The sequence below is a fragment of the Suncus etruscus genome, chromosome 10 (assembly GCF_024139225.1).
Source record: "Suncus etruscus isolate mSunEtr1 chromosome 10, mSunEtr1.pri.cur, whole genome shotgun sequence".
In the NCBI taxonomy this organism is placed as follows: Eukaryota; Metazoa; Chordata; class Mammalia; order Eulipotyphla; family Soricidae; genus Suncus; species Suncus etruscus.
Window position 1 is genome coordinate 87,953,286 of NC_064857.1, and position 26,152 is coordinate 87,979,437.

The following is a 26,152-nucleotide window of genomic DNA, read 5'->3' on the forward strand; positions in this document are numbered from 1 at the left end:
GCTGCGGGCCTAGCACCGACGGGGTTGCCATGGAGACCGAGGCTGGACCAGGGCGGCCTCGCGGCGTTGCCATGGAGACGAGGCCCGGGCCTCCGAATCCCGCGGATGCACCGTGCCAGGCCGGAGCCGCGCTGGCGGCGGCCCGCTGGGACCTGAGGAAACATTCTTTGCTCATCGTGATCGGGGAGATCGGGACCGAGAGTCAGCTGAGGGCCGTGCGGGCCCACCTGGAACAAGGTGAGGCGCTCTCGTGGCTGTGCCTCCCCACCCTGGCACCCTTCATCCCTCGCTTCTCCGCCACCTGCATCCATCCATCCGCCTCCTGGAGCCAAGACCTGCCACCTCCGTCCCTAGTGTGCATCCATTACCTGAGACCTCCGTGTCCCATTCAACTCAATCACTAGCCTCTGACTCCAGCATCTCTTCTAAAGTGGCATGTGTCCGTATCCTCCTGTGCAGCCAATAATATCTTGCTTCTTTAACCTTCCCTTGACTCACGCTCAAGCGTTTTGCAGTCTTCCAGGGGTGTGCATGCAGCCCCCCTCCGAAGACCTTCTAGTTCCGATCAACCTGCTCCTGAAAGTCCTCACCATCCTCTGCAGAGTCCATGTCCCCTGCCTTATGTTCTTCTTTAAGGTCCCCGACAGGCACCAAGTGTTTTCTGAATGTTATGACAAATTTCCCATCTCTCAGCTACTGCAGCCAACCTCTTTAAGCAAGTGATCTTCCTGGCCACAAGCTTCTTGGTCTTCCTCCCCAGTTGCCAGCCTGTGTCGCAGTGCTGCGGAGCCACCTTTGGGGTGGAAGCCAGCTAGCTGCAAGGAGGTTGAGTGAGGGAAGGTGGAGGGAGCTATAAGAGAAGCTAGAATCCTGCTAGATTGAAAGACCAGATAGGCAACCTGAGTAACAGGGAATGAGGCTTTGATGCCACTTCTATCAGAATTAGACAAGTAGTTGGTGGGGGGCTGGCAGGGAAGGGAACACTAAGTGATTCTCAAGGTTTACTCCTGATTTTGTGCTGAGGGATCACTCTTGGTGATGCTCTTGGGACACTATGCGGTACCGGGAACCGAACATGGGCTTGACCACATGCACGACAAACATCTTACCCCTGTACTATATTTCCAGCCCCCCACAATTGGATGACCTTATAAGAAAATTGATAAAAAGAGGCTTAGAGGCTTATAAATTACCTAAAATTAGCTAAACTCTGCTTTTTATTTTCTATTTTTCTTTTTCTTTTTTTTTCTTTTTTTTGGATTTTGGGTCAAACCCTGCAGTGCTCAGGGGTTACTCCTGGCTCTACGCTCAGAAATCGCCCCTGGCAGGCACAGGGGACCATATGGGATGCTGGGATTCGAACCACCGTCCTTCTGCATGCAAGTCAAACGCTTTACCTCCATGCTATCTCTCTGGCCCCTGCTTTTTTTTTTTTTTTTTTTTTTTTGGTTTTTGGGCCACACCCGGCGGTGCTCAGGGGTTACTCCTGGCTGTCTGCTCAGAAATAGCTCCTGGCAGGCACGGGGGACCATATGGGACACCGGGATTCAAACCAGCCACCTTTGGTCCTGGATTGGCTGCTTGCAAGGCAAACGCCGCTGTGCTATCTCTCCACGGCCCCTGCTTTTTATTTTCTTTCTGGCTCTAGCAAAGCCCAAGAGAAGGACAGGTGATAGCTTATAGGCACTAGCTAGCTGCCTATTTATTTTGGGGAGGGCACATCTGTCTGTGTGCAGGGCTTACTCATAACTCTGCACTCAGAGATCACTTCTTTGTAGGCCCATATGTGGTGCAGTGAGAGAACCCAGATCAGCCATTTGCAAGGGCAAGGGCTGTATCTGCTATGCTATTGCTTCAGTCTCTACCTATCTTTTAAAACATCAGTAGAATTGATTATAGAAAGCTATTCTTATTCCCTTCCACTCTTTACCCCTTCAAAGAGTTTTTTGTGGTTCCTGAAATCCATCCCACCAGCACCTAATGGAGAGCTTTCTTTTTTTCTTATAGGAATTCTGTCCTGGAACATTGATTTATCATCCTTTGACTTGAACCAGCAATTGAGACTCTTCATCACACGGCACCTGGCTCACTTCTCTACAGAGGTTAAAGGTTAGAACTATTGCCACTTTTTTTTTTTTTTTTTTTTGGTTTGTCTCCTTCCCTTTGGTTTTGGTGATGGTCAGAGCTTACTCCTAGCTCTTTTCCCAGGGTGATCCCTGGGATCTCTTGGTAGGGCTCGAGGAATCATATGGGAAGCTGGAGGATCAAACTAAGTCTGCATCCTGCAAGGCAAGTGCCTTATTTGTGCTATCTCTCTGGCTCATGTCTCAGTCTTTTTTGGTGGATTAGTCACAGAAGAGCAATGGTCCAGTGCTCATTGACCTAGCTTTGTGGGAGATTTGGGTCAGGAAAAGAAACACATTTTAGAGGAGAAAGTTGCAAAGTTCCTCAACAATTTACATACCCCTTAAATTTTACAACCAGATAATGAGATAGTGAGGGGAGCCTGGGACAGTAATTTCTACCTGAGAAGAGTGTCTTTTTTTTTTTTTTTTGGTTTTTGGTTTTTGGGCTACACCCAGTGACGCTCAGGGGTTACTCCTGGCTACGAGCTCAGAAGTCACTCCTGGCTTGGAGGACCATATGGGACGCCGGGGAATCGAACTGCAGTCTGTCCTAGGCTATATAGAGCTGGCAAGGCAGACACCTTACCTCTAGCGCCACCATGCCGCCCCCCCCCCCCCTTGAGAAGAGTATCTTAAGGACAACTGTTGAGATATACTTAGGCAAAAAGTTATTTCTCTTGATTGATCAATCAGCTTTTATGCAGAAATCCACTGTGTGTATGTGTGTGTATTTTCCTTTCTGAATAGCCCAGCCTCATTTTACAGAGGACTATGAATTCTCTCTTCACCTACATAAACCCTAATGTACCACTTTCCCTTGGGCTACCCTGGCTAGCCCTCAGTTGCAGGAATTCAGGTCCTCCTTTGGTTCATCCACCAGATCTCCTCTGTCAAGCAGAAATCCTGGTACTAAAGGCTGATGAGAATTAAGTTTAGAGTGGAAGTTGAGTCTCTTCAGCATTTATTGCTACAAAAACTAGTCTCATTTGGAGGTTTCACTTTGAGCTCAAAGTCCACTTGGAGCTGGAGGTTTTGTTTGTTTGTTTGTTTTTATTTTGTTTTGCCATACCTGGCAATGCTCAGGAATTACTCTTGGCTCTATGCTCAGAAATCGCTCTTGGCAGTCCGGGGTACCATATGGGATGCCCACTCTTGGTGGGATTCAAGGACTTTGTGTGGTGCCAGAGATCAAACCTGGGTGGATGTGTGTAGGCAAGTGCCTTGCCCTCTGTACTATCACTCATAGGGTGTAGTTTTCTATTCTGGGTGAGAGAAGAGGACTAGAAGGTTGAGAAGTGGGTTGGGGGGGGGGGCGTCATCATTCCATAACATATGTAGAGAGACTGCAAAAAGTCCTACATCCCATTATTGTAAAACTTTTGAATGTCTGCTCAAATGAATTCATGCAGTAATGCCCTTATATCGAGCATATTATCTATCCAACTTGGGCTAGGAGATAGCTTAGCCATCAGGGCTTTATGACTTAAATGTGCAGAAATGCATTTTTTATTTATTTTTATTTTTGGTTTTGGACCACACCAGCGGCGCACAGGGGTTACTCCTGGCTCCGTGCTCAGAAATTGCTCTGACAGGCTGGGGGACCATATTGGATGCCGGGGATTGAACCTGAGTCCATCCAGGTTGGCCGTGTGCAAGGCAAATGCCCTACTGCTATGCTATCTCTCTGACCCCCAGGAATCCATTTTTAAATGTCATTACCCATTACCATGGCCCATCCTCCAGCTACTGCTAGATGTAGCCCTGGAAGTCCCCCACTCCCCATGACCCTTGGTATAATCCCTGTTGCTCTCTGTGCACCACTGAAGTTGTTCTGGTGAGCCTCAGTACTGCAGGAACCAGCATTATACATGACTGGACCTCGGCATTGAACTGTCCAGCCTAATTGACTGAGTATTACTGGGAATGACCCCTGAGCCCAGCCCCTTTAGCCCCAGAGCACTGCTTAGGCACACCCTCCTGTCAGTCCAACTCCATTGTCATTGCCATCAGGTAAGTGAAAATATATCATATATATATATATCTTATATATGTATATATAATTCTTAATTATTCAGTATAATGGGTCACTCTCCATATGTTTCTTCTTTTCCTGCTCTCTGTGAGATCTTTCTTGATCATTGACTCATCTAGGAATGCTCTGGGAGAGAAGTGAACATAGGTTAATATGACTTACAGTCCATTATCATAGGGATATGTACAACACTTTATTTTATTTATTTATTTTGGTTTGGGAGCCATACCCAGCAGTTCTCAGGGATTACTCCTGGCTCTAAACTTAGAAATTACTCCTGGAGGTGCTCTGGGGATCATATAGATGTTGGAAATTGAACCAGGGTCATCCGCATGCAAGGCAAATGCCCTACTCATTGTACTATCACTCTAGTCCCTTGTGCAGTATTTTTAAAATGTGAGGCTCAGGGTTGAACAGGTAGGGTGCTTGCCTAAAATGAAGCAGACCCAGGTTTTGTCTTTGACACCCCAACTTCCTAATGCTAAATTCCTGTAAAACTAGCCACTCACGGGGCTGGAGAGATAGCATGGAGGTAAGGCGTTTGCCTTCCATGCAGAAGGTCATTGGTTTGAATCCCGGAGTCCCATATGGTCCCCGAGCCTGCCAGGAGCAATTTCTGAGCGTGGAGCCAGGAGTAAACCCTGAGCACTGCCAGGTGTGACCCAAAAACAAACAAACAAACAAAACAAAAACAAAAACAAAAAACAAAAAAAACTAGCCACTCACTACACTACTTAAAATTGCCTTCTGTTTAGAATTATTTGTGTCATGACTGCCCCATTAGCACAGATAATTTATAATAGTTTTACCACATATTATTTTTCTCGGAGCTTTGGCACAAGGCTAGATAAAGGGATGAGAGTATACAATTAATGACTGAGGGGACCGAAGTGATAGCACAGTGGTAGAGTGTTTGCCTTGCACACTTCTGACTGGGATAGACCCCAGTTAGATCCCCAGCATTCCATATGATCCCCTGAGCCTGCCAGGAGTGATTTCTGATTGCAAAGCCAAAAGTACCTCCTGAGTGCCATTGGGTGTGGCCCCAAAACCAAAAAAAATTAATGACTGAAAAAAAATTAATGACTGAATTTGGGAATTATTTATGGATGTTAATAATTTAACATAAATAATTAGGACTGCAAAGTACTTTAAAAGACTTGTACATGTTTTGTATACAAGAGACCTAGTTTGGACCCTGGCAGTTCGCACCCAGTTCCGAATACCAGAAGCAACCCTTGAATAACTTAAGTGGTTCAATAAATTTATTTATTTTTTATTTATTTTTTTTGGTTTTTAGGCCACACCCGGTAACGCTCTGGGGTTACTCCTGGCTATGCGCTCAGAAGTTACTCCTGGTTTGGGGGACCATATGGGACGCCGGGGGATCGAACCGTGGTCTGTCCAAGGCTAGCACAGGCAAGACAGGCACCTTACCTCTAGCGCCACCGCCCGGCCCCCAATAAATTTATTTTTAAAAAAGTAAAAAAAAAATAGGGCCCGGAGAGATAGCACAGCGGTATTTGCCTTGCAAGCAGCCGATCCAGAACCAAAGGTGGTTGGTTCGAATCCCGGTGTCCCATATGGTCCCCCATGCCTGTCAGGAGCTATTTCTGAGCAGACAGCCAGGAGTAACCCCTGAGCACCGCCGGGTGTGGCCCAAAAAGCAAAAACCAAAAAAAAAAAAAAAAAAAGTAAAAAAAATAAAGTGGTTCAAACCTCCAGCCAGGACTTCCCCCCCATATTGCACTGAGTTGATAAAGCTTCTTCTTTTGTCTATAGATTTAGATGAGATGAGAGAGAAAAATAGAAAGAGAAAGAAGAAGAGAGAGAAAGAGAAAAAGAGAGGCAGAGAGAGAGAGTTACTTTACTTTTATGGAATGATGTAAGAATAAATAGAACTGGGCTGAAGGTTTATTACAAAGGTGAATGTGTTTACCTTGTATACAGCTGACCCCAGTTCAACCTATAGCACCACATATGGTCCCTTAAGCATCTTCAAAGTACCATCTGGGGCTACTCAAGCACAGAACTGGAAGTAACCCCTAAGCACTGCTTGGTCTAACACCCCCACCCATTTCCACAAAAACAAAAAAATAAACAGTTAAACCAAAATACTGAGGGACTCTTTTTCAAACTGAAGGAGTAGGAATGCCTATTTTTGTTTGCTTGTTTTTTGGGGTCATACCTGAAATGCTCAGAGTTTACTCCTGAGTTTGAGTTTCAGGGGCAAAATCCCCTGATGAGGCTTGGATGCTTGAGATTGAATGTGGGTTAGCCGCATGCAAGGCAAGTGCCCTGCCTGCTGCACTATTCATCTTCAAGACTTCCATTTTAATTTGGGGGTGCTTTGTTCATACCTGGCAGAGCTCAGGGCTTAGTCCTGTTCTGTTCTCAGGGATCACTCTTGGCAGTGCTCAGGGAACCATATCTAGTGTTGGGGATCAAACTAGGTTAGCTATATGCAAAACAAGTTACCCATTGTACTATGTCTCCAACTATTTGGGAAGACATTTATAGGGAGATGCATAATTCCTCTCAGGAAAAAGCATATATAAAGTAAAAGCCTACTATATCTCTTCAATTAACTTGTTTTGCTAAGATGTTCTGAAGAGGCTTCTAAGATACTTAAGCGTACTGAATTTTTTTAGATTTAGACATTGTCATGGTGACCTGTCTCTGTCCCTAGAGGATAGAGGAGAATTTCCTGGAAAAACCCACATGGCTCAGGACAGCCGCAGCCCCACCCCTGCTGGCTCCACTTTCAGCTGTCCCCACAAACAACAGTCAGTGCAGAGCAGCTGCAGATACTGCCCCTCCTTTCAGCCTCTCCTTGGAAAGGGTGTGTGTGTGGTGGTGGTAGGGAGAATGATCAAAGGGAACCAGGCTTCAGGATGGCCTCAAGGATATAAATTTATACCTTCTGATCTAATCCTCTCTGTCCCTTACCATTGGACCCTAGAAAGACCTACCATTCTTCTCACTCTTCTCAAGTCCTGGGTCAAATTGCTGAAAATGGGGGGGGGGGGGGGAAGAATCGTCCTACACTGATGATGAGAGAGCTTTGCTAGCCACTGCCCCCTGCACACCTACACTTGTAACCACAGAAAATTAAGAGACCCTATGAGGAAGAGTTAGTAGCTCAGCTCCTTCTAGTGGTAAAATCAGGAAAGGACTTTCCAAGGTGAATATTGCACCAATAGTGTGTTGGATGGAGCCTTCCATTTCAACCCCCATGAAAAACCTAGAGCTTCAGAGTTTTCTAAAACAAACCCAGCCTTGTCTTTTTTGTTCATAAGCAAAAACAAAAAAATGGGCCAGAGTGATAGCACAGTGGTAGGGTGTTTGCCTTGCACACAGCTGACCCAGAATGGACCTGGATTCAATCTATGGCATTCCATATGGTTCCCCAAGTCTGCCAGGAGCGATTTCTGAGGGAAGGGCCAGGAGTAACCCCTGAACACTGCCAGGTGTAACCCCACCCCCCAAAAAAAAACCCGCATAGGTTGAAGGGCCAGTTTGGAGGTTTCTATGAGTCTCCATTATCACAATAGACTAAAGAGGTAGTTCTGTGACTTAAAGATAAAAGTCATTTTGAATCAATAAAACAACTTCATGCCCTAATTTCCTTACTGCACCTTCTTTATAGGCACCTTTAGTTCTGGGTTTATACGGGAGTTATGGATATAGAATTGGTCTAGTCTGAGATTCTGATTTCAGATTTCACTTGCCATCTAGTGATCTCTCATATGTTTTTTTGGGAAACAAACTGCATTGCAGGTTCAGAATTTTAAGAATGAAGCATTTTTTATTTATATAAATATAAATATGCTTACTTTAGTTCTGCACTTAGGGCTCATTATTTGTGGGATTTGGGGTTCAAGTGGTGCTTGGATTGAACCTGGAATAGTAGCATGCAAAGCAAGTGTCTTTCCCACTGTACTCTCAGGCCTCTAATGTTTTTATCTTTGATGCCACTCTTCACTGCGTTGTTGGAGAACTGTACTATAACTTAATAGTCCAGAAAGCAAGCATTAGGGGGTTAAGTCAGGATTAGTAAAAGAATAGATCAGATTTCAAGTCCAAAACTATCAAATTTACTGAGTCTCTAAATTCAGGCCTCTCTTCTCATTAAATTGTAGCAGTTTAGGAACAGAGCAGGTGGAAGACTAGTTGTGGTGAGCAGCTTCTCAGAGCATGAGTGTTGAAGGGAAATTTCGAATGAGTTAAAACTATGCTCAAGGTGTGATCCTGAGTTTAGCAACTGAGGGTAAGGGTGGGCTCTGCATTGGGCTAGGAAATGTAATTTTGTCCTTAAGCCACTTTGTTTCCCTTTTAGCATACTCCAGAGAGCTTCCCTAGAACAGTGAGGAGATAGATTTGAAATGGGAAGAAATAAGAACTATGAAATTGCAGGAGGGAGGTATTTCCCTGTTGTGATGCTCCAAACTCAGTCTAGTTTGGATATGCAGATGGTCTCCTCTCCAAATGCCTGGCTGTTGCCATGTTGCTGCTTTGCATCCCCATCTGAACAAGGATTCCTCCCCCTTCTGCTGGCCCTTCCTATCCCTCCCCTGGCTGATGACTCAGCTTCTTCTTTCTCCTCCTTTAAGGGGTAAGGTGTGCATGTGTAGGGATTGGATGGAGGATGCGCTGAGAGCAGAGACTATTTTGGTTTTTCTGACCAGCTCTTGGCAGCCTGGGTCAAGGGTGGAGTTGGTGCTGGGGTTTGAGTTCATGGATGCCATTATGAGTAAGCCAGTGTTGGGGAGGGCTGGTGGAAGGAGAACTGGAGCATTAGCCAGGTGGAGCTGAGTACTGGAACTCCCCAGACCTTCTCTGCTTAAAACATAGAGCATTAAACCAGAGATGTCTAAAGGGACAACGTTAGGAGACATTATAAGACAATATAAGATAAAGACTTTCAAGAGATAGAAGAGCTTGCAGGGGTCTCAAACTCAATTTACCTGGGGGCCGCAGGAGGCAAAGTCGGGGTGATCCTTGAGTGCAAAGTCAGTAGTAAGCCTTGAACATTGTGGGTGTTACCCAAACAATTAAAACAAAACAAAACAAAAAAGGATTTCTCTAGGGCAGGGCCACAAAATGTTTAACGGAGGGCCGCAAACGGCCCGCGGGCCGTGAGTTTGAGACCCCTGGCTTAGAGGCAGAGATGAAGAGAAAACAGGACCCAATACAGTAGAGGAATATATATATATATACATATATATATACATATATATTAATGGTTTTGGGGGGTACACCCAGCAGTGCTCAAGGTTTACTCCTGACTGCACTTAGGGTTCACTTCTGGCAGGGACAAGGGAGTCTAACCATATGGGGTGATCAAGCTTGGCATGAAAGGAAAATGTTCAGACCTCTATACTATCACTCTGGCATCTTGATATACATATATATTGTATTTATATATAATTTATTTTTATATATTTATAAAAATATACATTTATATATTATATACTTAAATATATTTATATTTATATATTGTATTTATATATATATTTGTATATATATGTTTGGTTTTGAGGCCACACCCAATGTCACTCAAGGGTTACTCCTGGCTATGCCTTGAGAAATCGCTCCTGGCTTCGGGGGCCATATGGGATGCTGGGGATCTAACCACCACCCATCCTAGGTTAGCTTGTGCAAGGCAAAAGCCCTATAGTTTGCAACACTGCTCCGGCCCCTTGATTATATATATATATTTTTAATTAAGAAATATTTTCCCATCCCCTATCTCAGATATATATTATATAGTTTTAAAATCGATGAGAACTTCGTTATATTTTCTGGGGCCCAGCTGATGCTTCTTCAGTCTGTATTAACTCTATCAAGAAAGGTACAGACTCTGCTCAGATCTAGTGAAGTGTTGCAGGGTCCCTGGGTCTCTATGCCCCGCTCCAGGAAGCCAGAAACCTCTATCTCCACTCCATTATTTCAAACCACCCTCTAACCTAAAAAGAGGTTATTTCTGCACGCACAACCCCCATTTCTGGCTCAAAAGCCCGAAGAACTCAGAGCATGCTGGTCCCCAGGCTTTTCTCAGCCCCCTCAGACTCTTTCCTCTTTTTCAGGCCTCCAACCTCTTTGTTGTCTCCAGATTTTCTAGGGACGGAAGGTCATTCTCAGGGTCCAGGGGGAGAGGCAGCAGATGGTTCCAGAGAAAAGGGGGAGGTCCCACACCACCCCTGCCTTCTGCATCCTAAACATGCCCTTAACATGGGCCTTTAGTCTTTGGGCTGATGCTAAAAGAATATTTCTTGATTAAGCGGGCCTGGGTTGGGAGGTGAAGGAGACAAGCGCTCTTTGAGTCCTAGGAGACCGCCCTGGTTCTTGGAATTGCTAGACAGCCCCCCAGCACCCCCGAGCTAAGCAGTACTCCAGCACAGACATTGAGAAGGCAAAGAAATAGTTAAGTCGCCAGTGCTTCGTCATGGACCAGCCCCTCTTCCCCGCCCTGGCGCCGCCCTCGCCATCCAGCTAGCTGCCCCCCCCCCCCCCACTCCCACCCCTAGTGCGGCAGACTCTGCCCCGAAGCTGCGGGCTGAAGCTAGAGCTGCAGCCTCCATGAGGGCTCCTCGCAGCACCCCAGGGTAAGAGCTGGACCGAAGGGCTTGACGGAGGGCACCGTGATGTGGAGGTGAAGCGGAGTAGCGGGGTGGCGAGGAAACTGGTACCCAGTCTGTTGCGCCTGGACTCCCCCAGAGGGCGAGCAGGTTAGATAGAGATGGTGAGGGATGGACGTTCCTGGCCGTGCGGGCCAGGCCAGAACCAGAACCAGCGCCGAGCAGAGGCCGGCCGGGCGGGACGGGGACTGTCAGCGCCGCTCCTCCACTGAGCAGGGCTGCGTATTCAGGGGACATCTGTCCCCCCGGGCAGCTGCAGACGGCGGGCTCAGGGCTCGACCCCGCAGCCTGGGGGAGCCGGAGTAGCATGCCGTCCGCGTCCTGGGTTCCCTCCGGAGGAAAGGCAAAAGGCGAGTCTGTGTAGACAGGCCCCGAAGGCTAGCTCTGGTATCAGCGGCCGGTGTTTGCGGGCAAGTCCGACCGACAGTGAGTTGGTTTGGGGTTTGGATTCTTTTCTGGCCAAGTGATGGATGGAAGGTGGGGACAAGAGCCTGGAGCGAGGACAGGGTCTAAAATTAAGACGTGGCACCCGCAAGCCTCAGCCGGCAGCCCGTTTGCAGCGCACCCCCATTCCCGGATTCCCGGAGACTGAGTTGAGTCCCTGCACCCCCGGAGGCTCATCACCTCCGGAGATGAGCTGGAGCGCGCCCGCGCTGTCAACCCCACATGGTCCAGGCCTCGGCCCCACCCGACCGGACTCGAACGCGGGAGCCCGGGTCTTCTCCTCTGCTCGGCGCCCCCCACCCCACCCCCCTGCAGAGGCAGCCCAGAAAATGACTTGTCATGCTGGGTGGGGGGTGGGCGGGGGCGGAGCCGGCGAGGCGCTCAGCGCGCACACTCGCTCACGCTCACACACAGACACACACACACACACACACACACACTCACACACACACTGCGGCAAACTGCAGCTGCCCGCGCCCCGCCCGCCCGCCTGCGCTGCGGAGACACCTGCCTCCCGCCCGCCCGCCCCGGAGAAATCGGGGATACGGCCCCGGCCCCGTCCTTGGCATGGCAGGGCTGCCTAGGGAACGAAGGCCAGTGCTTTCCAGCAGCCCGGAAAGGAGGGGCGGGGTCTCTGGTTATAAGCTGGACTGGCAGATCAGACCCCCACGAGCGCAGAGAGAGAGAGAGAGAGAGAGGCCGGGTCTTGTGTCTCTGCACCCACCGAGAAAGGAGCTGGGATGAAAAGGAAGGGATCAGAAAGGGACTGCAAGGAAATGGACTGCGGGAGGGAGAGGACATGGGGACATGGGGAAGAAGGAAGCAAGTCAGTCCAGTACCCCCAGATGTATTTGTCTTTCTGACCTTCCCACCCCAAGTGTGAGATGTGTGTTGGTTATGGCAGGACAGGGATTTAAAAATGGGCTGTCGTGAGTAGGAGCTGCTTAGGTTGCTCTTGGTACACACACACACACACACACACACACACACACACACACACACACACACACACCTTTTCTTCTGACCTCAGTACCCTCTAAGCTAAGATCAGAATGAGTTGAGAGTAGGGGTCACAGAAGAGAATCTTGGGGCACAGAATGAGCACCCCCACCAGTATTCTCCAGATGGCCCACCCCACCCCACCCCCAGATCATTTAGTCAGTCCTGCCTGTCAGGTGACCATGTGCTGTGCTGGCTGGGACAGGACTGAAGCAGGCAGCCTCTCATCAGGTGTTCTCTGTCTCACTTGCTGGCTGTCTTATGCCCCTCTTTCCTTGCTTCAAAGCTAGGTGTTCCATGGGACACTGGAGAAGGGAAGTAGAGGGAGTTTGAGGATATCTTTTAGCTGTCCATAGCCTGGGAAATGCTTTGAATCCATGCTTTTCTACGTATTTCTTGTTTCTGACTCCCATTGTTTCTGATCTCCACCCATAAAAGAGGAGAGAGGCTGAGAGGAAGCAACTGATCACTTGGGAATGCTGTGGGGGACAATATGATTGTGTACACCTGTGAGCACAGGCCTGAACTTTGAGGATCTAGGGGTCCTCTTTATTCTTTGAATTATATATATAAAAAAAATGGTTTAGGGCCGGGCGGCGGCGCTAGAGGTAAGGTGCCTGCCTTGCCTGCGCTAGCCTTGGACCTTGGTTCGATCCCCCGGCGTCCCATATGGTCCCTCAAGCCAGGAGCAACTTCTGAGCACATAGCCAGGAGTAACCCCTGAGCGTCACCGGGTGTGACCCAAAAAACAAACAAACAAAACAAAACAAAAAAAAGGTTTAAATGACACATACTTAGGGCGACTGAGTTTGATCTCTGGCACCCCATATGATCCCTAATTTATTTGGGGGAGGGGTTGGGCCACACCCAGCTGTGCTCAGAGGTTACTCCTGGCTCTGTGCTCAGAAATCTCCTGGCAGGCTGGAGGACCATGTGGGATGCTGGGAATTGAATCTGAGTTTATCCGGGGTCAGCCACATGCAAGGCAAACACTGTACCGCTGTGCTATCACTCCAGCCCCCCCTAAGAGTAATATCTGAGTGCAGAGCCAAGAGTAAGCCAGGAGCACTAATAGGATACACCCCTGCCGAAGAAAAGAACGTTTTTGGAAGGGGATTTCTGGATGAGTGGGGGTGCTGGACAAAAGGATGGGGAGCCTGAGACACTGTTCTGAAGCGCCCCCTCCATTTTCTAGATCTTACTCTGCTGAGAGGAAAGCTGGGGCAGAGTGAGGAGAGAGCTGAGAGGATCCCAGGAACCCTCCCTCCCGCCAAGCCCCTCTTCCTCTCCAGGCAGCGCCAGGAGCCTAGTGTGCAAGGACAAAGGCTTCTTGTCACCCCAGCCACAGTCTGAGGCTGTGTCAGAGGGGGTGGGGGCACTGGGTGGCTGAGGGTGTGGCAGAGGAAGGGAAAGAAAAGACAGCCAGTTTGGGAGAGGGGAGGAGGAAATGTTGAGAAAGGATTGGAGGAACCAGTCTCTAAACTTTTTTGGGGGGAATAGCAAAAGTGCCAGAATCTAAGCATAGTCAGGCTTCTCTTTCCCTTAAGACCTGTTTTCTGATAGTATGTTCTTTATCATCCCACATAATTCTTTTTTTATTGCAAACTACAGTTGTGTAAGAATTCCCGCATCTTTCCTTCAGGCCAAAGGACCCTTTCCCACCAGAGTGAGACCCTAGAAACCATCGTCTTGGTAAACCCCAGTGTGGAGAGCATCAGCTCCGAGGTAAGGCCAGGCCCAGCGCCTTGCCAGCAAGACATGTGGGAAGTATTGTCATATGCTCTTGCCAGTGCTACTGCTTTCGGCTTGGCAACTTGGCATTGAGCCCTCCTCTCTGCTATTGCATCTTCTTTTCATTGTGCAATGGGGTATATGTCTTGGTCATTCTGAATGGAGGGAGGCAGAAGCACTGGGGCCTTTTCATGACTAACTCCTTCTACATCTGTCACCCATCTCCTTTCCATTCTAGGTTCACCATGTCCTTAGCAGTTCATCAGCTCACAAACTACTCATCTTAAGTGGGCAAAGTTTAGAGCCCAGCGGAGATCTCATCCTACAGAGCGGTACCTACTCCTTCCAAAACTTTGCACAGGTCCTCCACAATCCAGAGGTAAGTTTCCTGAGAGCTTTGGAAGAAGGGAACAAAGGGTAGGACTAGAGCTGTGGGGGAGGGACCAAGGAAGCAAAAATCTTATATTACTTGATCATTGGGGGCTTGGTAGAAGGGGAGAAGATAACCTCAGAGAGAGGCAGAGATTGGTGGATTGACTAAGAGTTGATGGCCTGATCAAGCTTTATTTCCCATTCCTCTAGCTTGCCCAATTGCTCAGCAATAGAGACCCTGAGACTCAGGCCTTCCTCACTGTGTCCTGCTTAGGGGAGGGTGATTGGAGCCACCTGGGACTCTCTGGTTCCCAAGAGACTCTACACCTGCAGCTAAACCCTGAGCCCACACTGCCCACCATGGATGGCGTGGCCGAGTTCTCCGAGTACGTCTCTGAGACTGTGGATGTACCATCCCCTTTTGACCTACTAGAGCCCCCCACCTCAGGGGGTTTCCTCAAGCTCTCCAAGCCTTGTTGCTACATCTTCCCTGGAGGCCGCGGGGACTCTGCCCTTTTTGCTGTCAATGGTTTCAACATCCTGGTGGATGGCGGCTCAGATCGCAAGTCCTGCTTCTGGAAGTTGGTGCGGCACCTGGACCGCATTGACTCCGTGCTACTCACACACATTGGGGCAGACAACTTGCCAGGCATCAATGGACTTTTGCAGCGCAAAGTGGCTGAGTTAGAGGAGGAGCAATCCCAGGGCTCTAGCAGCTACAGTGACTGGGTGAAGAATCTCATCTCCCCTGAGCTTGGAGTTGTCTTCTTCAACGTGCCTGATAAGCTTCGGCTGCCTGATGCCTCTCGAAAGGCCAAACGCAGCATTGAGGAGGCCTGTCTCACTCTGCAGCATCTCAACCGCCTAGGCATCCAGGCTGAGCCTCTCTACCGCGTTGTCAGCAATACCATCGAGCCCCTGACCCTCTTCCACAAGATGGGTGTGGGCCGGCTGGACATGTATGTCCTTAACCCTGTCAAGGACAGCAAGGAGATGCAGTTTTTGATGCAAAAGTGGGCAGGTAACAGCAAAGCTAAGACAGGCATTGTGCTGGCAAATGGGAAAGAAGCTGAGATCTCTGTGCCCTACCTGACATCAATCACTGCTCTCATTGTTTGGCTACCAGCTAACCCCACGGAGAAGATTGTGCGCGTGCTTTTTCCAGGGAATGCTCCCCAGAATAAAATCTTGGAGGGCCTGGAAAAACTCCGGCACTTAGACTTCCTGCGCTATCCTGTGGTCACTCAGAAGGACTTGGCTGCTGGTGCTGTGCCTGCCAACCTCAAACCCAGCAAAATCAAACAGCGGGCAGATAGCAAGGAGAGCCTCAAGGCCACGACCAAAACAGCTGTGAGCAAGCTGGCCAAACGAGAGGAGGTAGCTGAAGAGGGAGCCAAAGAGGCCCGCTCAGAACTAGCCAAGGAGTTAGCCAAAACAGAGAAGAAGGTAAAAGAATCATCTGAGAAGCTTCCAGAGAAGCCTGGCAAGCCTGAAAGGGTCAGAATGGAGTCAAGTGAGGCACTGAAGGCAGAGAAGCGAAAGCTGATCAAAGACAAGGTAGGGAAAAAGCACCTGAAAGAAAAGATATCCAAGCTAGAAGAGAAAAAGGACAAAGAGAAAAAAGAGATTAAGAAGGAAAGAAAGGAGCTCAAGAGAGATGAAGGGAGGAAGGAGGAGAAGAAGGATACCAAGAAGGAGGAGAAGAGGAAAGACACCAAACCTGAGGTCAAGAAGATTTCCAAGCCAGACCTGAAGCCCTTTACTCCCGAAGTACGCAAGACCCTCTACAAAGCCAAGACCCCTGGGAGAACCAAGGTGGACAAGAATCGGGCAGTCCGTGGGGAGAAGGAGCCATCCTCTGAGCCCCGGACACCACCAGCCCAGAAGGGAGCTGTTCCACTCCCAACAGTTAGTGGGTACCGGGAGCTGGTCCTTTCTTCACCTGAGGACCTCACACAGGACTTTGAGGAGATGAAGCGTGAGGAGAGGAGGTTGCTGGCTGAACAGAGGGATACAGGACTAAGAGAGAAACCAGACACTTTAGAGGAGGGCCACCCCTGCACAGCCATCAAGGGGACACCTCCCTCTGTCCCAGGGTTGGAACAAGAAGAATCTGTTATAAAGGAGAAGATTGTCCCAGACATCCCCAAGGAACAAGGCAGCAGAGAGAGAGGTCCAGATTCTGGGGCTGAAACAGAGGAAAAGAAAGACATCTGGGAGGAAGCACACAAGATCCCTGAGAAAATAGAGGCCAAAGAGGAAAGTGAACCAGAAGTAAAGGAAGATGTGATAGAGAAAGCTGAGGTAGAGGAAATGGAGGAATTGCATCCTTCAGATGAGGAAGAAGAGGAAGAGACCAAGGCTGAAAATTTTTACCAAAAACACATGCAGGAAGCCCTGAAGGTAATGCCAAGGGGTAGGGAGGCTCTTGGGAGCCGGGAATTGGGACTCCTGGGCAAAGTGCCTGAGAAGGAGACATCATCTTTCCTAAGCAGCCTGGCCACACCTGCAGGAGCCACAGAGCACGTCTCTTACATCCAGGATGAAACAATTCCTGGCTACTCAGAGACTGAACAAACCATCTCAGATGAGGAGATCCATGATGAGCCAGAGGAACGCCCAGCTCCACCTCGATTTCCTGCCAGCACATATGACCTCTCTGGGCCTGAAGGTCCTGGCACTTTTGAGGCCACCCAACCCACAGATAGCACAGTTCCTGCCTCCTCCAGCAAGGCCTATGGTGCAGCCGAGACTGAACTGACCTACTCCCCTAACATAGTGGCAGCCCCTTTGGCAGAAGAGGAACATGTGTCCTCAGCCACCTCCATCACTGAATGTGACAAGCTTTCTTCTTTTGCAACATCTGTGGCTGAGGATCAGTCTGTGGCTTCACTCACTGCTCCCCAGACAGAGGAGACAGGCAAGAGCTCCCTGTTACTTGACACCGTCACAAGTATTCCCTCATCCCGCACTGAAGCCACTCAGGGCTTGGACTACGTGCCCTCAGCTGGTACCATCTCACCCACATCCTCGCTGGAAGAAGACAAAGGCTTCAAATCACCACCCTGTGAGGATTTCTCTGTGACTGGGGAGTCAGAGAAGAGAGGAGAGACTGTGGGCAGAGGGGTGCCTGGAGGGAGAGCTGTGGTAAAAGAAGAGGAGGAATCTGCAAAAGCAGATATGTCTGACAAGCTGCACAGTCAGTATGGGACCCCAATGTTTGGTGCCCCTGGTCATACCCTTCATCATGGGGAAGCGGTCATTGGAGAAGTGGAGGAGCGCTGCCTTAGCCCGGACGATAGCACAGTGAAGATGGCATCTCCACCACCGTCTGGTCCACCTAGTGCTACTCACACACCTTTTCATCAGTCTCCAGTCGAAGAAAAATCCGAGCCCCAGGATTTTGAGGAAGTGGGCTCCTGGGGAGAGAGTAGGCGTACGCCAGGTGTAGGTAAAGAAGATGCCACAGAGGAGACAGTCAAGGAGATGCCTAAAGAAGCAGTGGTGCTCCCTCCAAGGAGCCCCCAGGCTCAGAAAGCACCCATCAGCATTGTTGAGGGACATCCAAGTTGCACCATTCAACTTTTACCTGAACAGGACAAAGCAAAAGAACCCTCAGGTCCATCTCAAGGAAAAGATACCCTTCTCAGAGATTTGAGAACATCACTCCAAGAACCTGGAGAGTCTCAGAAAGATGATGTACTACAATTTCCTGACCAAGGCCTCTCCCCTGAAGATGCTGAGTCCATTTCTATTCTCAGCGTGATTTCCCCAGACACTGCCCACCAAAAGTCCAGTCCCCGTTCTCCCAGTGTCCTGACAGAGAAGGAACTACAAAAAGGCCTTTGGCCACAAGTCTCTCCAGAAGACACCCAGTCCCTTTCTCTTTCAGAAGAAAGTCCCAGCAAAGAGACTTCTCTGGATATCTCTTCTAAACAGCTCTCCCCAGAAAGCCTTGGCACCCTCCAGTTTGATGAACTGGGAAGGGAAGAAAAGGAGCCACAGAAGCAAGCTGAGGATACCTCTCACCACCTTGCCTCTGTATCTGTTCTTGAACCCCATGCAGCCACAGTGTCCTCCACAGATGAGATCACTGGATATTCTGCACAGGCAGATATCACTGATGAGACCTCTGACAGAAAATTATCTGCTAGCTCCTTTCATTCTCAGCTGTCTGGAGATGAGAAACACTTGTCCAGAGTGACCACAAGCCCTGGTGAACACATATTGACCCCTGAGAGTTCCCTTACTCAGAGTCCTGAGTCTTTGCCAAGTCCAGCAATGGAGGACCTTGCCATGGAGTGGGACGGTAAAGTTGCAGAGGGGAAAGTCAAGTGCCAGGAGCAGGACAAGGGACTTGGACCAAAGGATCAAGTCCAACAGCAGAAGGATAACATTCTGGAGCAGAAGGATAGTATCACAGATCATAAGGACAAAGCAATCAGTTGGAAAGATGAAGCCCTGGAAGAAAAAAGTAAAGTTGAGGACAAGTTTTCTGAACATAAAGGCAAAGATGTAGAACAAAGAGACAAGACATTAAAACAAGAGGATGGAGTTTTGAGAGAGAAAGATGAACAAATTATCAGAGACTCTGAACCTAAAGACAAAGTTCCAGAGGACAAGGCACCAGAATTGAAGGGTAAGGCCATAGAACAGGTAGACAAAGTTCCTAAAGAGGACAAAGCTTCAGAAAAGCAGGACCAGGCCTTTGAACAAAAATATTGGGCCTTTGGACAGAAGGATGAAGCGCTAGATCAAAACAATAAAGCTGCTGAAGGGAAAGCTGAGGCTCTGGGAGAGAAGAGCAGAACCCTGGAGCAGAAGGATCAAACAGGGAAACCCAAGGAGGAGATCCTAGAAGGGAAATCCCCAGAAGTCAAGGCTGTGGAGGAGAAAGAAGAGGCTCTTCCAGAGAAAACCCAGGCCCTGGGGTTGAAAGAGAGTCCAGTGTTGGGTGGCAAGGCCCAGGAGCAGGAGAAGGGTTGGCAGGAGCAGGATGTGGCCCCAGAGTGGCAGGAAACCACTCTAGCTCGAGGAGAGCCAGTGGGAGAACAGAAAGAGCCTGTCTCATCATGGAAGGACACCTCTAAGCAGGAGGACAGGTATTGGCGGGACAGTGAGAATGTGGAACAGGATAAATACTGGGGGGAGCTGAGCAGTGAGCGGAAAGTCTGGTTCCCTCATGAGCTGGACGGCCAGGGGGGCCGATCACGATACACAGAAGAGCGGGAAAGCACATTTCTAGATGAGGGCCCAGATGAGGACCAAGGAATGCCTCCCTTGGAGCACATGCCTCAGAGTCCCTGGGCCTCAGACTTCAAGGGTTTCCAGGAGGCCTCACCACAGAAGGGTCTGGAAGTAGAGCGCTGGCTCGCTGAGTCACCAGTTGGACTGCCACCAGAGGAAGAGGACAAGTTGACTCGCTCCCCTTTTGAGATCATTTCTCCTCCTACCTCCCCACCTGATATGGTTGGACAGAGAATTCCTCCAGCTCCGGGACAAGAGAGCCCTGACCCAGAGCCTATGCCCAGGCCGCCCATGAGGAATGAGCCTGCCACACCTTCCTGGCTGGCTGACATTCCACCATGGGTACCCAAGGACAGGCCCTTGCCCCCGGCTCCCCTCTCTCCTGCTCCTGCTCCGCCCTCACCTGCCCCAGAGCCACACACTCCTGCGCCCTTCTCCTGGGGCACAGCTGAGTACGACAGTGTGGTGGCAGCTGTGCAGGAAGGGGCAGCTGAGTTGGAAGGTGGCCCATACTCTCCCCTGGGGAAGGACTACCGCAAGGCTGAAGGGGAAAGGGAAGGAGAAGGAGGGACAGAGGCTCAGAACAGCAGCCCTCACAGCTCCAAGATCCCTGAGGCCAGCGAGAACCTCGTGGTCAAGGAGCCCAAGCAGGCAGAGCCCGAGGAGAGGGAGCCCACGCCATACCCAGACGAGCGCAGCTTTCAGTATGCAGACATCTACGAACAAATGATGCTCACTGGGCTTGGGCCTGCGTGCCCTACACGGGAGCCACCCCTTGGGGCAGCTGGAGACTGGCCCCTTCACATTTCAACCAAGGAAGAGGCTGCTGGCAGGAACACCTCTGCAGAGAAGGAGCTTTCGTCTCCTGTCTCACCTAAGAATCTCCAGTCTGATGCACCTGCCTTCAGCTATGCAGCCCTGGCAGGACCTGCCCTACCCCCCAGACAGGAGCCTGTATCAAGCAAGCCACCCAGTTTCTCCCCACCTGCTGTACCCCCTCGTGCTCCCATCTCCCTAAGCAAAGACCCAAGCCCCCCTCTGAATGGCAATATTCTGAGCTGTAGCCCAGACAGAACCCCATCCCCTAAGGAATCAGGCCAGGGGCACTGGGATGAGGGTACTAGTGACTCAGAGCTGGAGAAGGGGGCTCGGGAGCAGCCAGAGAAAGAAACGCAGTCTCCGAGTCCCCCTCACCCCATCCCTGCAGACTCCTCAAAACTGTGGCCTGAAAGTGAGGCCCACATTAGCCCTTCCTTGGAATCCCACCTGGGTCCTGTCCGGCCCAGCCTGGATTTTCCTGCTTCGGCCTTTGGTTTCTCATCTTTACAGCCTGCTCCCCCACAGTTGCCCTCTCCTGCTGAGCCTCGCTCAGCCCCCTGTGGCTCCCTTGCTTTCTCTGGTGACCGAGCTTTGGCTCTGGCCCCAGGGCCTCCCACAAGAGCAAGGCATGATGAGTACCTAGAAGTTACCAAGGCCCCCAGCCTGGACTCCTCTCTGCCCCAGCTCCCATCTCCCAGTTCTCCTGGGGCCCCTCTTCTCTCTAATCTGCCACGACCTGCCTCCCCAGCCTTGTCTGAAGGCTCCTCCTCGGAAGCCACCACACCTGTGATTTCCAGTGTGGCTGAGCGCTTTCCTCAGGCTGCAGGCCAGGGGTCGGGTGAACTGGTCCCAGGGATGGAACCAGCTGCCCACAGCCTCTGGGACTTTACTTCTCTGAGCCCAGCTCCCTTAGCATCACTGGACTCGGCCCCAGCTCCAGCTCCAAGCCAGCCTGGAGACTTGGATGATGGCGTCCTGCTCTCCCACCTGGAGTATTCAGGAGAACCAACCAAGACGCCCAGCTCTTTCCAGTGTCCCCCTGGGGATTGTGCTACCAATGGCCCAACTGAAACTAGCCTCAACTCCCTAGTCCCTACCCCAGCCAAGGTGGAGGAAGAAGAGACTGAGGCCTGCCCTGCCTGGGAACGCGGGGCCTGGCCTGAGGGAGCTGAGGGGAGCCCCCGGCCAGAGACGCTATTGCCCCCTGAGCAGCCGCTATTTTCAGGAGGCACTTTTGGAAGCCGGCCCAGAAGTATCTCCCCTGACACAGAGGCTGGGCCCCAGGGTTGTGCCACTGATCCTAGGCCACACCATGGAGAGCTGTCCCCATCCTTCTTGAACCCACCTCTGATCCACTCCCTGGGGGACAGTGATCTCTCCACTGACGAAGCAGCTCGATCGGTAGGGAGAGGGGGGAGGCGTCGGGGAGGGGGACCAGGCACCACAGGGGGACCATGCCCTGTGGCTGATGAGACACCCCCAACATCAGTCAGTGACTCGGGTTCCTCACAGTCTGACTCTGATGTTCCTCCAGAAACTGAGGAATGTCCATCCATCACAGCTGAGGCGGCCCTCGACTCAGATGAAGATGGGGACTTCCTGCCTGTAGACAAAGCTGGGGGAGTCAGTGGAACTCACCACTCCAAGCCTGGCCATGACCCACCCCCTGCCCCACAGCCAGACCCCCGCCCAGCCCCTCCACGTCCAGATGTGTGCATGGCTGACCCTGAGGGGCTCAACTCAGAATCTGGAAGGGTGGAGAGGATCAGGGAGAAGGAGAAGATACAAGGGAGAGTAGGACGCAGGCCCCCAGGTAGAGCTAAGCCAGCATCACCTGCCCGTCGTCTGGATCTCCGGGGGAAGCGCTCACCCACCCCTGGCAAAGGACCTACAGACCGAGCATCACGGGTGGCACCCCGAACGCGCAGCTCTTCAAGCCAAGTGACTGCAGCAGAGGAGAAGGATGGACACAGTCCCATGTCCAAAGGCCTGACCAATGGACTCAAGGCAGGACCGAGTAAGTATAACCTAGAAGGTCAGACACTGAGTTTACCTGGGTATGACTGGTCAGAAGCTCCAGGGGTAGGAGGGAGGGAAGAAGAAGGTGGCCTTAAATGGTCTACTTTCCCTCTACAATGAATCCTGGCTTGTCTCTACAGTGGCCTTGGGTTCCAAGGGTGGTTCTGGCCTCCCTGTTTATGTGGATCTCGCCTATATCCCGAATCACTGCAGTGGCAAGACCGCTGACCATGACTTCTTCCGTCGCGTGCGTGCATCTTACTACGTGGTCAGTGGGAATGACCCTGCCAATGGTGAGCCAAGCCGGGCTGTGCTGGATGCCCTGCTGGAGGGCAAGGCCCAGTGGGGAGAGAATCTTCAGGTGAGTGTAAGGGGCAATAGAATGTCAGCAATAGAAGGATCCGGTTTTCATTTCCAGGACTGAACTTTTTTTGGGGGGTGCAATTTCTGATATTCAGGGGTTATACCTGGCTGGCTCTGCACTCAGGGGTCACTCCTGGTAGTCCTGGAGTCCATGGGACCAGATAGGATGCCAGGGATTAAACCAGGCAGAGTTGGCCACATGCAAAGTAAATGCCTTACCCACTATACTATGTCTTTGTCCCTTACTGAGCCCATTCTATGGACTGTCAGGTACACCCCCCCCCACACACACACACTTCCTTTCCCATTTTACTCTCTCATGCCAGCATTTCCTATCTCCCTCTTAGGTGACTCTGATCCCTACTCATGACACAGAAGTCACTCGTGAGTGGTACCAGCAGACTCACGAGCAGCAGCAGCAACTGAACGTCTTGGTTCTGGCGAGCAGCAGCACTGTGGTCATGCAGGATGAGTCCTTCCCAGCCTGCAAGATTGAGTTCTGAGAGAAGCACTCTCCCTCCCCTAAGGTCCCCCCTTCCACCCCCTACTCCCTTAGAGAATGGCTATTGCTGAGTCCTTTGGGGTCGAGCAGGGGACAGGATGTTCTGTTGTGGGACTTGGGCTGGGCTAAATGGGAGAGGTTGATATTCTTCCCCCATCCAAACCTGAGGAGTCTCAAAACCAAAAGTGAAGGGGACAAACTAGGTAGGGGTACAAAGTTAAGGTAGGTTGTTGCCTGAGACTGGGGTGACCATATTTTCTGGGACTGCCGAATACTGGAATTGGGTGGGCAGTAAGGACAGATCTCAGAGTGAGGCCTCTTCTGGCACAGAAGGAGAGCAGGTTCCCAACCCCAGGGGCCTCTTTATCTTAACCTATTTATTTAGCATCCTGAGAAAGGATTTCTGAAAGTAAATGTGACCTGGGAGCAGAATACTGCTAGTGAGGTGTCCAGTCTCCTATCCATCTCCCATCTTATCCACCAGCATCTGGGTTCTTGCAAGGACCCAGGGGCACATGGCTGCTACACTGTCCCTCTGCTTCCCTCTGCATCTGAATGTGTCAATCCAAAACTTGAAGCACTTTTGATCAAGACTGGTGAGAGAAGGAGCTAAGCCTCCCAAACCCTGCATCATTCTGTTCACATGCAGGGTTGTGCCCAGACCACGCAATATTAAAGGGACCAGGAGAGGCCAGCCCCAATTCCCCAATTCTTCCAAGCTCCTTGGCTTCCAAAGTTTTCACCCACCCATTTCAATTCTGATCCCTTTCCATCCTCTGCTTGGCTTCTCTGCATGTGGTCATCTGCTGTGGCCTGGTGTGTAACAGGTTAAAAATAAGCCACTGCCTGACATCCCAACATATGACACCCCAGCAATATGTGACTCCCACAACATTCCACTCTTCCATCTTGCAGCTGAAATGGGAACACTGGCTGCCTTTCCAGCCCCAAACTCCTGGATCTGGGAGGTGGAGACCAAGTCAGACACTTGGGGACAATGGGAGGGAGGAACGGAAGTGGGAGACAAAGCTGAGCTACAACTGAACTCCTACTAAACGAGAGGAAAATAGCCCCTAGAAGAGGACCTCGCCCCAAGCAAGCCCACGAGCAGCCCTGCCAGATCACTGCGGGACTGAGAAACCCAGACACTTGCTCTTGTTAGGGCTTGGCTTCCCTGCCAAAGGACTGGAAACCAAAACGAGCGCACCCTGTGTTCTTCCGCACCCCCACCCTCCCTGTGCTGCTGTGCTCTGCTCCTCCCCACACTTCCCTGCTACAGTTCCCAGCTGCTGTAATGGAGCCGCCTCCAACTCTAACAATAAATCAAGTTCATTATAGACCCTGTAGTGCTTAGGCTTTTTCTGACTCCATACCTTGCTTAGTAGTGGGTGCCAGCTTTCCCTTCTCTGCTTCTTTCAGCATTGTCATTTATCTCAGTGCCTCTGATAGCTGGGAGCTATTGTAGGACTCAGGGAAGTCAGAACATAGGAGAGAGAAAAGGACGAGGGAAGCCAGCAGAACTTCTGAAATGGGTGAGAGTGCCTGAGTATAGGATATAGAAGCCTAGAATGGGGACAGATTTTTGATTTGGGAAGGAAAGGGGGAATAGGGAACTCTCTGGAAGGAGATCTGCACACCAGAGTTGAGGATCCAGCATCAGATGCCTTCAGTAGGGACCACTGAATAGGTAAGAAGTTGGGGTCTGAGGGAATAGCTCCAAGGACTGGAGAACAGGCAAAGCTTGTGGGAACCCAAGTTTTATCACCGTATCACATAGTAACCTGAGCACTGTTGGGAGTGGCCCTACCTAAAGCACTGCACTGAGTAGCCTCTGAGCACCACCAGGTGTGGCCCAAAAAACAAACCCCAAATCAAATAGAGGTAAGAAGTGAGGGGCCTATAAGATATAAAGTCTACTGGAGTTGCCTCAGCAGTTGGATTTAGTCTTTAAAACATAAGAAGAGGGGGGGGCCGGAAAGATAGCATGGAGGTAGGGCGCTTGCCTTTCATGCAGAAGAATGGTGGTTCGAATACCGGCATCCCATATGGTCCCTGAGCCTGCCAGGAGCGATTTCTGAGCATAGAGCCAGGAGTAAGCAAGCCCTGAGCGCTGCTGGGTGTGACCCAAACACCAAAAAACAAAACAAAAAACATAAGAGGCTAAGTAAGCTGTTAATAAATATGAATAGGGAAGGCCTTGACCCTCATTCTCAAGGAATAGGGGTCAAGAAATTAACACAACCCATTTGCAACCATTTCTAACATTCCAAAGCATCAGAATGAAAAAAACAAATCCAGGTAACTGGTGGAAAGGCATGTATTCTCCAGGTCCACACACAGTCTTCTCTCCCATAAAATTTATTTACCGTATTTTCTGGCGTATAAGACGACCGGGCGTATAAGATGACCCCCTAATTTTACAGTTAAAACATAGGTTTAGGCCTATATTTGCTGTATAAGACAGAATGTTCCTGTGCTGCAACTGTATCTTCCATAGTGAGCCAATCACAACAAGCAAAGGTTCAAAGGTTCTACTGTAATAGACTTCCTCTCTGACTCTGGCCAATCTGAGCAGGCTTTTTACAGTGTCGATTCGGGTACAGAACACTGTATAATTTGCATGCATAAAAAGCCTGCTCGTACTGGCTGAGTTAGAGAGGTGGTCCAAGCAGCCTTGCAGTGATTGGTGCAGGATCGAGTTGGAAAATTCGTTTTGTGGCAATATTCAGACAATTTTCGTCTAGCTGCACATTGAAACATTTTTCGGGTTATACTCGGCGTATAAGACGACCCCCGATTTTTGGTTGACTTTTTTTTGTTTCAAAAGTCATCTTATGGGCCCGGAGAGATAGCACAG

At 50.3% G+C, this 26,152-nt stretch overlaps 2 protein-coding genes across 2 annotated transcripts in view; both read left to right on the forward strand.

Annotated features, from left to right (window-relative positions):
* MAP1A (microtubule associated protein 1A) lies at positions 1 to 24,632 on the forward strand. The gene is made up of 7 exons (XM_049782438.1): positions 1 to 237; positions 2,008 to 2,109; positions 13,885 to 13,967; positions 14,212 to 14,352; positions 14,556 to 22,428; positions 22,571 to 22,791; positions 23,141 to 24,632. The coding sequence occupies exons 1-7, from the start codon at positions 30 to 32 to the stop codon at positions 23,294 to 23,296; spliced, it is 8,784 nt and encodes a 2,927-aa protein (XP_049638395.1). The 5' UTR covers positions 1 to 29; the 3' UTR covers positions 23,297 to 24,632.
* Positions 1 to 26,152, forward strand: part of PDIA3 (protein disulfide isomerase family A member 3) — a 178,750-nt gene that overhangs the window by 184 nt on the left and 152,414 nt on the right. The window lies entirely within an intron of this gene.